This window comes from Conger conger, chromosome 14, assembly GCF_963514075.1.
Source record: "Conger conger chromosome 14, fConCon1.1, whole genome shotgun sequence".
In the NCBI taxonomy this organism is placed as follows: Eukaryota; Metazoa; Chordata; class Actinopteri; order Anguilliformes; family Congridae; genus Conger; species Conger conger.
In genome coordinates, this window is record NC_083773.1 from 29,649,212 (window position 1) to 29,661,589 (window position 12,378).

Consider the following 12,378-nt stretch of genomic DNA (forward strand, 5'->3'; position numbering starts at 1 on the left):
TGCTGCTTAAGAGGGAGATAGCTCTATCACCGGGTACATGCGTTGTGACTCAATAACTCATAGCTTTCTGCATGTTTAGCATAACTTGTTCAAATGGAGGCTACCAGGGCTGACTGTTTTCTGCAATATCTGCTTTTATTGTTACTAGAGAAGTATTGTGAAGTAATCAACAAGTGTAATAGCAGCTACCAGCCTGTATTGTATTTGTAGCAAAAGCACATTTTGCACATATTTTACAGTAAACAGCCTTCTAAGAAATACTCATGTTATTTTATGCGCTGTTCCTTTAAGTCCCAGTGCGATTGTTAATAGTAATAAAAAAAGACAGTTGTTAATAGTAATACATAAAGAACCAAAAAAAACAGCCTATTTTTAATCAGTTGAGAATCAGTTTATTAGTTTTTATTTTTATCCTGAAAGCAGCAAAGCAACAAAACTGGGCGTGATTTACACCAGAAGTTGTGAAGCTTACAAATAGAAAATGCTGATATTCTGTAATATACTAAAAAAAAAACTTTATTAGGTATTTATTAGACTTATTTTTTAGACTGGTCTTCTGCTGCTGTAACCTATCAACTGAGAGGTTTGACATGTTGTGCATTCAGAGATGCATACCACTGTTGTAATGTGTGGTTATTTGCATTACTGTCACCTTCTTGTCAGCTTCGACCAGTCTGGCCCTTCTCATCTGACTTCTCTCATTAATAACACGTTTTTGCCCACAGAACTGCTGCTCACTGGATGTTTTTTTTGTTTTTCTGAGATATTCAAATCACCTTGTCTGGCACCAGCAATCATTCCATGGCCAAAGTCACTTAGATCACATTTATTCCCCATTCTGGCATTTTGTCTGAAAAACAACTGAACCACTTGACCATGTCTGCATGCTTTTGTGCATTTAGTTGCTGCCACATGATTGGCTGATGAAATATTTGCATTCAAGCTGGTCTACCTAATAAAGTGCTCAGCGAGTATATATAAATAAACATTTAACTTGCCACAAAATACAATTTGTTTCTGAAAATATTTGGCCTGTTGGCTGTTTATAATTTTAAACCACGCCTCCAAATAGCCTATTCCATGAAAGCAGACCTTCCTGGGAAAATGAATGCGGGCTTCACTCTGATTTGTCTTGTGTAGACTCACAAGCTTTCCTTCATCATTAATGTCTCAGTGCAGAGGGATACTGCTACAGATTCTTCAAATATGCCAGGAAAGAGGATTTCCAGAGGTTGTTGTTTTTTTCATTTAGTGACATTTATGAGCCAGATAAAAATGCACACATTGCAGAAGGTGGATGGGATTATTCTGTACATGCTGTTTCTCCCTTTTCTAAACCCTCTGCAGTCTCTCTCCAGTTCCCCTCCGCGCACCTCTTAGCAGGGAATGATGTCAGTAGGACTTGAGTGTCCCACTGTCTCAACACCTGCCAGAGTGACATCACAATGCATTCACTCTGGGAGACAGAAATGACCTTTCATTTGAGTAGTAAATGATGCATTATTTCCAATTTGGCTGCGGTAGGTAGAACAAGCTGGACTAAATATGAATATTGCATTAGAGGGGAACAAACCTGCTAAATGCCCTGAGCGCTCACCGTGATTATTTGTGTGAAATCAATTTACAAAATTAGCATGGAATTCTACACAAGTATTTTAGTCTTTGCGCCGTTCTTGGTGCCTCACTCGAGACAAACAAGACACGTTTAGTCTTTTTAAAAAACATTCTGATGCAAATACAACTAATCTCACAATGTGAAAATCTCAGCAGTCTGCCTGCCTTGAAAGATGTGCTCAGTATTAGAGGAAGTCCATGGTAGTAAATGGGGATATCTACGACTCAGGGAAGCAACAATGAATGATATATCAATGATATCATTCATAGTCAACACATTTAAATGCATCTTGTAGGCCTTCAAATAACCCAGGAAAAATAAATGCAGCTGTAAGATATCAGCCATCAGCCCACAGCTAGGGCCACAAGGTCAAGCTTTTATTTATATTTTCTGGCAACTGATTGCTTTGCCTCTGGAAAATTGTGCCTGGTGTGGATACATTGGTAACCAAACAGACTCGCTGCTTTATGTCTGATTCGTAGTCTCTGTAGAAGCAATGGGGGAAGGTAAAATCCACGTGTATGGCTGTGGGTGAGTTGCATCTGAAAAGGCGAACACAAGGGCACTACTTTATGACCAGATTTTTGGTCTGAAAAAAAAAAAGCTTCACATAAATGTTGCAGCAAAAACAGGAATCACAAGTAATAAGTGACTGCATGCACTTTCCCCTGATTTTACACCGTTTGGCAGAGGCTGGCAAGAGGATAATGAGAGCACAGGGGTTACTTTACATTAACAGCATGACCTCAGGTTCACTGATGTCACCAAAGGCATTAGCAGCATGGTAGGAATCTGCAGGGACAGTGGAGGAAATGGTAATTTAATTATTAGTGAATTCTGAACCCTGCAGTAGAGCAGTCGGCTAAAGCTGGTTGTACAATGGAATTAATTTACATTTGTGTAAGGAGCTTGATTTATTGTGTGTGTATGTGTGTCTGTACATCAGTGTCTGTGTGTGTGACTTATGACGTCACATGTGAATGTGTCTGTGTGTGCACTTGTACCTTTCAGGTTGTGAAATTGGTTGCCTGTTTCATTCACTAAGTCAAACCTGTCCCCTTGCAGATGCCGTAGTGATTTTGAGTGGCTTAAAGCAGATGGCATAAGTAGTGCAATCTGTGCCTTCTATTTAAAACATACACAAATGTGCCCTGATCCAGTTTTTTTAGGACATCACAGTTGGTGGTAATGTTGACTGGATAGCACTCCAATATTTTGGTTAAATGTCTTCTGAAAATGCATCCTTTGTGCTTGAAAATGAATTGCAATCAAAGTCTCTTTGAATAAATATTAATCCATTGCTGGTAATGTTTGGTTATGAATCTTAAATGGTTTGATCTTTTAATTACTAAGTCCACAGTGCTGCTGCATTGCTCATATGTACTGAAGGGTGATCAATCAATCAATCATCCTTTATTCATAGAGCACATTTCAGGCCATCGATCCAAATCAATCCTAAAATGAACAGGTAGCCAATGAAGAGTTTCTCATTCTAGATAATAAGAGAGCAGCAGAGTTGTGGACTAGCTGTAACTGTTTGATAGTGGATACTGACAGACCAGAAAAGGGTCTTAAGCTATAAGATCTCCAATACAGGTAGATGGTACGTGAAGCTTGATGCTGGTGTCTGAATGTGTAATAGCACAAACCCTTAATTACATTTAGCTCAAGCACTAGCATAAGAAGATAATAAGGTTTTACTGAATCAGAGTATGATAATTAAGTCTATAATAAGTATTATACACTTTGTGAGCACGTTATTAGGTATTTGACTTATTTTGTATATTTATTAAGTCTACTGCTGTTGTAGCCTATCCACCTAGAGGTTTGACATGTTGTGTGTTCAGAAATGTTGTGCATGAAAATCCCAGGAGATCAGCAGTTTCTGAGATACTCAAGCCACCCTGTCTGGCACCGACAATCACGCCACAGTCAAAGTAACTTAGATCACATTTTTTACCCATTCTGATGGCTGATGTGAACATTAACTGAAGCTCCTGACCCGTATCTGCATGATTTTGTGCATTACACTGCTGCCATGAATAAGTTAGTGTACAGGTGTTTCTGATAAAGTGCTCAGTGAGTGTATATCGTCAATTCTCTGGGGAATATTTATTTATTTATTTATTTATTTACTTTTGGACAGATAGAGTCTGTCCAAAAACAAATCCATTATAACTCAGACTAATGAACGTGTTTCATGAGAAGGCCCTGCTTGAATCACTAATTGCCTCCTCAGCTCTGTTTTCCCAAAGCAGTCTAGGCCATCAGACTTGGAAATAGACAGACCGATTTTTTTATTTTCAAACCAAAGATAAATTTGCGAATATTCATGTTCCTATCCACGGCCATTTAGATAGCATCAGAATTTTTACATCATTTATAGATTTTATAGATTTTTTTTCAGGAAAACATATGTGCTGCAGCAGCCCCACAGGGCTATAATTGGCTTTAGCATCGCATCAGGAGGGAAGGATCTTTAGTGCCAGGATTGTCCTCATATCATTATGCGCTTTTGGCTCCTCTAGTCAACTGGCTGCATGTAGTCTGGGGCCTGCACCAGCTGGGAAAGACCTGCGCTCTAATGACTATGCAGCTTAGCTGGTGGTCTGTGCAGCTTAAAGGAGTGCTAACAGCGTGAACCTTGGAGAAGAGCACACTCTTCTTTGGCTCTCCGCTATCTACAGAAGATGCTGCCAGGATGAGAGAGATGCACAAATGCAACTGGCTATTACCAATATCTCAAGGTTCCCATCAGACCATAGTATGTTACCTCGATAATGGCTCTTTTCGAGTTGCAAGGGGGAGATGTAGTTTCAAGGCCTCATAATCTCTCCACAGGTGTCCCCCAGGGTCCGGTCCTTGGTCCTCTTCTTTTCTCTCTCCATGACTTCCCTGACACTCTTTTGCCATCCTCTTTCTTTTTATATTTTCTTTGCGGATAATTTTATATTCCTATCTCTGTAAAGATCAGTTAGCTCTGGTGGCTTCAATTTTGTAAGTTGCACTGGATACGAGTGCCTGGTAAGTAATATGATGTGATGTCGTGAAAACACTGACTTGAATGCAGAGGCTGCCTAAGACAGACAGCATGCGGCAACAGGGCAGGAAAAAAGATGGAGCCAGATGGAGCCCACGTTCTGTGGGGATATACAGTCAGGTCCATAAATATTGGGACATCGACACAATTCTCATCTTTTTGGCTCTATACACCACCACAATGGATTTGAAATGAAATGAACAAGATGTGCTTTAACTGCAGACTTTCAGCTTAGGAATTACAACAGTTTGTATATGTGCCTCCCACTTTTTAAGGGACCAAAATGAATGGGACAAATTAAAATTGTAAATCAAAGTTTCACTTTTTAATACTTGGTTGCAAATCCTTTGCTGTCAATTACAGCCTGAAGTCTGGAACGCATAGACATCACCAGACACTGGGTTTCATCCCTGGTGATGCTCTGCCAGGCCTCTACTGCAATTGTCTTCAGTTCCTGCTTGTTCTTGGGGCATTTTCCCTTAAGTTTTGTCTTCAGCAAGTGAAATGCATGTTCAATCGGATTCAGGTCAGGTGATTGACTTGGCCATTGCATAACATTCCACTTCTTTGCCTTAAAAAACTCTTTGGTTGCTTTCGCAGTATACTTCGGGTCATTGTCCATCTGCACTGTGAAGCGCCGTCCAATGAGTTCTGAAGCATTTGGCTGAATATGAGCAGATAATATTGCCCAAAACACTTCAGAATTCATCCTGCTGCTTTTGTCAGCAGTCACATCATCAATAAATACAAGGGAACCAGTTCCATTGGCAGCCATACATGCCCACGCCATGACACTACCACCACCATGCTTCACTGATGAGGTGGTATGTTTTGGATCATGAGCAGTTCCTTTCCTTCTCCATACTCTTCTCTTCCCATCATTCTGGTACAAGTTGATCTTTGTCTTATCTGTCCATAGGATGTTGTTCCAGAACTGTAAAGGCTTTTTTAGATGTTGTTTGGCCAACTCTAATCTGGTCTTCCTGTTTTTGAGGCTCACCAACGGTTTACATCTTGTGGTGAACCCTCTGTATTCACTCTGGTGAAGTCTTCTCTTGATTGTTGACTTTGACACACATACACCTACCTCCTGGAGAGTGTTCTTGATCTGGCCAACTGTTGTGAAGGGGTTTTTCTTCACCAGGGAAAGAATTCTTCTGTCATCCACCACTGAGCTCACCGAGCTCACCGGTGCGTTCTTTCTTTTTAAGAATGTTCCAAACAGTTGATTTGGCCACACCTAATGTTTTTGCTATCTCTCTGATGGGTTTGTTTTGATTTTTCAGCCTAATGGTGGCTTGCTTCACTGATAGTGACAGCTCTTTGGATCTCATATTGAGAGTTGACAGCAACAGATTACAAATGCAAATAGCACACTTGAAATGAACTCTAGACCTTTTATCTGCTCCTTGTAAATGAGATAATGAGGGAATAACACACACCTGGCCATGGAACAGCTGAGCAGCCAATTGTCCCATTACTTTTGGTCCCTTAAAAAGTGGGAGGCACATATAGAAACTGTTGTAATTCCTACACCGTTCACCTGATTTGGATGTAAATACCCTCAAATTAAAGCTGAAAGTCTGCAGTTAAAGCACATCTTGTTTGTTTCATTTTAAATCCATTGTAGAGCCAAAAAGAGGAGAATTGTGTCGATGTCCCAACGTTTATGGACCTGACTGTATATAATGCCTGGAGAACTGCAGCAGCGGCAGTGGGGATGACCTGTGAGTAAAATGCTGCTCTCACTGTCAGTGGCTGGGTCAGTCCCTCCCAACGGCTCATCAGATCGAGCACTGACATGATTTCCAGCCAGAGGCTGGCACGCCTTCTGACTGCTTTCTCTTCAATTAAAGATGTGAATCAGTAGAGAGAAGAGGCAAATACCTGCTGTCTGATTACCTAAACAGCAAATGACAAATTGTCTTTCCTATAGTCATTTGTGATTAAAAGATCTTTCAAGTGTATTTCAGACTGTCAAGGTCTAGATTGAACAAGGGTTGCCTGAAAACCCAGCATTTGACTGCACTAAAATCCTGTCTGCATCATTCTCTGCACACATCCAGACCCCATTGACCAGCACATTACTTTAGTTGAATTGACACCAGGCTGAACAACCTTAGATGGAAACACTGATGCCGCAGTATTCAGTATTTCACTGTGCTTCAAGGACTTAAAAAGTCTCTTAAATCAACTGAATCAACTGACTCAACTGGTCACTCCAGGGCAGGAGTATAAGATGAAGGCATTGGTGGTAGACTTCACACTTAACCTTCAGGCAGTTTGCCACAAGCTTCAAATGGACTGTTTAAGCTGGTCAGCGTATGGACCCATTAAGGGGACAGCTCCACTCTGGCTGCATGTATGAGTATTCTGATCGGTAATTATTAAGTCTATGGGGGAAACCTCCACACTGACCTTTTATAGTGTGAGTGTGCCCTCATCAACACACGCCCGACTGTTTGCCGTGTCATTCCCTCCAACTCAATCATCTTTGTTCCTCCTGGAAATGAATACATTGCATTTAGAATCCCATTTTTGTGTGTTCAATGAACACATTTCTTTATTGATAGACTTGAATGATGAATTGGCTGTTGTTATTGTATGGATGTAACAAAGTGTGTTATAGGGCTTATTGATTGCCTTGACAGAGGCTTAAATCTCTGCTTGCTTTCAGGACTTGCCTTTAAGGTGCATAAAATACCTATTTGGTGAACTTTCTTCTTTTTCAAGGTCTTTTAGCTAGGTCTGATAGTCTGCGTCACATCCACATAAGTACACAAAGGTTTCCATCTGAGCGCTTGCCTACCTACAAACACTCACAAAGGGATGCTTTCAACAGCACCAAAGCAATCACAGACCATAGCCCTGAATCAAGCTCTCCAGCTCCTACAACCACCTGACAGTTAATCAAGAGTGGCCTTGCTTTTCAGCAAAGTGGAGGACTTCAAAACCGGAATTCAGAAAACTAAAGCCTGTGTGGAGTGGAAAAGTCCAATTTCACTTTGTCACACACTGGCTCTAGTACTGACAAGTAAAGGACAGTGTATGCGGTTAGAATGTAGGATAAAAAAAAAAAAAGAAAAAGTCTGATTCCATTTTGGAGCTGTCAGTCAGTCCGTCCAGGTAAAATGCTCACTCTTGGGTGTTTGGTCTCGAATCAGTGAATAAATTGGCATAATTGGGAGTCACAACTTGGTGAGATATACCTACCTACTGCATTACACAAGGCTTCATTAGCTGATTGATCTGCCTGCCACCATGGTGTAAATGTGGACCGGCTGCCAGGTGCTGAATGGCTGTACACAGATGTTTGGGTAATGGCATGGGCTTAAAATTGAATTTCTCATTCCAAGGGAAAATAGGGGAGGGGGGGGGGGTGTTGAAAAAGAATGAAATCCCTTTCCTCAAGGATGTTTAAACATTTCACAGCTGTGAGAACATGAGAAATGATGATCTGATGGATTCAGTGGAGGAGATGAGATAGTCAATATGCCATAAAGCATTTAGCAATTCACCTGAAAAACAAACAAGATGTATGTATGGCCCAATAATTTTTTAATAGCATTAATTTATTATGTGAAACTAAAAGGTTGAAGACGTTGTAACAATAGTCCACACCACCAAAGCACTTTTGGTCGATAGGCCGTTTCTTGTATTCGGTACGTGTTGGCACGAGTATTTTCATCTTTCCAATTCTTTCGGTCGATAGGCCGTTTCTTGTATTTGGTACGTGTTGGCACAAGTACTTTCATCTTTCCAATTGATTCTGGGAACCCTGAACCGGTATTTATCCATTATGTCTGGCCTCCCTTCATGCCGGGCTGTTCTCTGTTTAGAGAACAAAGGCCCCGGCTTCCCATGTGACAGGCTAAATGCTTTGTGGGTGCTCTTAGCCCAGAAGACAGCCATGCATTACAAGGTAAAATTAAATGGTCACTTTTAACACTTTAGACATGACGAATGTGATTATATGATCAAATCTGCTTGCCGTGCGCTTATAGTGTCATAGCAGAACATGAGTGAAATGAGAAGGTTTCTCAAATTTTACTTTCAGAAATCGTCGGAAACTTCAGTTTCATACTACTACTTTGAAGTTATGTGAGTTAGTTTGTTTTGTAAAAGAAACCATTTTCCTGCAAGCTCATGTTAACACTTGGTTTGAGAGCATTAATATTTATCACACTGTTAATCATGAATCTTCCTTTCCTTTTCAGATCTTTCGCCGCGCTGACAAAAATGGTGAGTAAATCCATGACTTTGAAGAACTCCTACAAGGCAGATGTAGGACATATGTTTCTGTTTTTATTTTATTTTTTTGGTTTGAAATCCTGCTGGGACACAGGTTTGCTCAGCCAGTCATGTTGTCATACGAAGTTCTGCTTTTAAAGAGATTTATTTGAAAGAAAACGTGGCTTGGCTTTGCAGTTACAGTATAATGCTTTCTGGGAAATATGTGGGTCTACACTGTATCAAGGGCTGATCACGCCAGTCTGGTCATGTATGCATGTAACTAGGGGTAAGTTACCACCTCCTGAAATATTCTTGTTATGGTGTTTTTACAACCTCCTGCTCCCTACCTCATGTTTATTTTTCCACCAGATGATTTTGTGGGGCTACAGTGCTTGCCCACACTGTTTGCAATTGGAAACTTGCACTGACATGTCTGTGATCATCAAGTTATTGGCTGCAAAAGTGATTGTGTTCTCTGGGTGTGTTTTGTTACTCCTTTGCTTAACCAGTCGCACTGGTACCTGATTAGCCATACAATATGGGATATTCTACTCTGCCAATCATTAAAAACACATAATTATGTGTATATAGCCAGATGTTATCAGCGATGACTAATGTTTCTATTTAAGGTAGGATTAACAGTGCAACCTTCAGGAGGTGATGTTTGCGGGGGCTTGCGTGGGCTTGCGGGGGCCCACGCATGCCGTGACGTATCAGCTGCCAAAGAGTGAATCAATCTCCGCTAGCGTCACGCTGAACACCAATCAAATGTCAAACCATGCGTCTTCAAAACACCCCATGCTTCTTGACAGCATAACATCTGCATAAGTCTTATAAAGATGTAGACCTGGTAACGATGTTGGCCTGGATTCAATCAACGTATGTCCTTCACTTTAACTCATCAATAACTGCAAGTGTTAGTTTTTTTAGTGCAATTTACAGTATACAGTTAGTTACTTGGCAGACTCTTTTAGCCAAACCAACTGCAAGTGCATATGGTAAGCAAGACCACTAGAGCCAGAGATTACTGAAGGATCAGTGCCGCCATCCCGGTGCTTATCTCAAGACCTGCATATTGAAAGTCATGGGTTTAATATCGTTTTCTTTTTTTCTAAAGATACATTTTCATTGAGGTAGGTTTGAAAGATGGGTTTTCCACATTTATCACAAACATCATTTGGTGAGTTTTTTCCGGCACATCACCGAACGCAAAAAGCAATGAATAAAAAAGGAAGAAAATAAAAAAAGCCTTTTAACTGTGAGTCAGAGATAAGGAACACCGACTGAATTCAGGTCGCGGAGACGCGCGTTTGCGGGGAATAAAACTGAGTAAAGGACTGGAAGCGGAGCGCTGCCGCTCCTCCTATTCCTCAGCTGAGCGTCTCACAGAGGTTTCTGACTGCCGCAGCCTGTCCCTGCCTCCCTGTGTCTGTCCATGCAATCTGGCTGCTCCTCTAGCCAGGCAGCCTGCTGGCGCTCGCTGGCTGCTGGTCGGTCACACCGGAGGAGGGCACAGATTTCGATGGAGATCTTGAAGGTGAGCCAGCCTCTCATCTCCGGGGTGCTTGGGACCCAGCGTGACAGGGCCCGATTAATTATTGATGCCGCAGATATTTCAGAGGCCTGGAGGCCGCTCTCCTAATGGACCGCCGGGAAGCACGTTCCTTGCAAGGGATACGCTGCGAGATCACTTCTGACTCTGTGTTTAGCACGTACAATGATCTGATATGCAGAATTAAATTTGAAAGAGAAATGCAACATTATCTGCTCAAAAAACTGTTCAAATGTTTTTTGGTTGACCGCTGTTTAAAGGATAATAACATTATGGAGTGTTTGAACTATGAGCAAGATAGAAAATTAGTTGTTTATTTATTGCAGAGTGTATATTCTGTAGTAATCAATGCAAATGGTACTGTATGCTACTGCATTTCAGTATCATACAAAGTTATCAATAGGGTGAAGGATATGGCATATATTTCAGCCTCATTAGATCATTTTTATGAAGCAGTTTCAGACCTTGACAATTTATGCCATTTTAAGTACAAAGGTTTAAATTCAGGACAAAAAACCCTGTCATTCCACCAGTGTGAGATGACGTTTGCCATAACATATTCTGCACTGGATGCTTCTGGAAGACTTCTTCTATCCAATAAAGAAAATCCCAAAGAGACTAAAAAGATGCTTGGGGCTTGGTATCAGTCTTCATCATGTAACACAATGCTAGGAGGCAGAGTTCTGCATAAACATCTATCTCCCTATAAGTGTTAGCATAGTGCACAGAAACCCTCCATTTCATTCGCAATCACAATAAAGCTGCCACTGACAGACAGTTGATCCATTCTTCTTAATGTGCTTCAATGCACACACACGACAGCGCAGGCCAGTCCGTTCCCCAAGGCACCTCATCCATATCACAACTTACCCTGAGCATGCATCGCTTTCATTCTCAGTTGGAATTAGCAAACACAAGTTCAATGTTTTAATCTTTCCTTCTCTTGTGTTTTCTCAGGAAGACTCTTGTTGTACTGTCCCTGATTACAGCGACATATTACATTCAGCAACTCAGAATCCTTACCATAGCAACGATAACTACAGTACAATATAATTATTGTTTGTGCAAATGAGTGATGGAAGAATACAAGCAAGACTGACATGGTTATATCTTGTGTTTACATGTTGAAAACCTGAAGCTCAAGTACTTTTCACAGCATGTTTCGGAAAAAGAAAATACTCTCTTGAATGTCATAAATGTTTTATATAATACATTGAAAACATTAACCATTTCATGACCAGCTCAACTGAGCAGTATAATGGGATTTAGCATAGGGTGTCATTTAAATAATTTCATTGCAATTATTGTCTATAATAAAAACCATTTTAAATTGCGATACCATTGACAAGGATTCAGAAATGAGAAATTCTCATCATTTGAAAGCATATGAAATGTAATTCAATTCTATAACCACTTTCTTCAATTTAAAAGTGCCCTCCCAGACCCTGTTTTTTTATTTGTGCTTCTCAAAGCAGTACAATATTATTAATTTCATCAACGAATCACCTACATATCACAATGAGTGAATAAAGATAATATTGTGTATCTTTAAGGTTTGGTTGTGTGAGTGAACCACAATATTTCATCATGTGTAGACTGGGAGTTATTTTTTCAATTTCATTCCTATTCCATTCCTAATTCAGATCAGTTGAAAGCTATGAAAGAGGACCAAGCTAAACAGACGGTTATACAATTTGTGCATGGACTGAATCGAATGCAGAATTAAGGTAATTGCCTTGGCATAAGGCACCACATTCCTAGCAGGTGTTTGTTCTCTCAGCATGTGGATTTCAGTCAAGCTGTCTGGAGTGGGCACTTGCCTAGATGAGGTTGCGTAGTTAGTACTGTATGTGCTGGATGCTTTGGATGAGGGTTGAGGTGCACTTGTTCCGGTAGTTAGTGATTGTACTGGATGAGAGTGGAGCGTGATTATGGTTA

The 12,378-nt window shown here is 40.7% G+C and overlaps 1 protein-coding gene across 1 annotated transcript in view; it reads left to right on the top strand.

Annotated features, from left to right (window-relative positions):
• The window catches only part of necab3 (N-terminal EF-hand calcium binding protein 3), a 42,545-nt gene that overhangs the window by 2,174 nt on the left and 27,993 nt on the right, over positions 1 to 12,378 (top strand). The window contains exon 2 of the mRNA XM_061220017.1: positions 8,873 to 8,897. Coding sequence (XP_061076001.1) covers positions 8,873 to 8,897 — 25 coding nt within the window. The remainder of the gene's footprint in view (positions 1 to 8,872; positions 8,898 to 12,378) is intronic.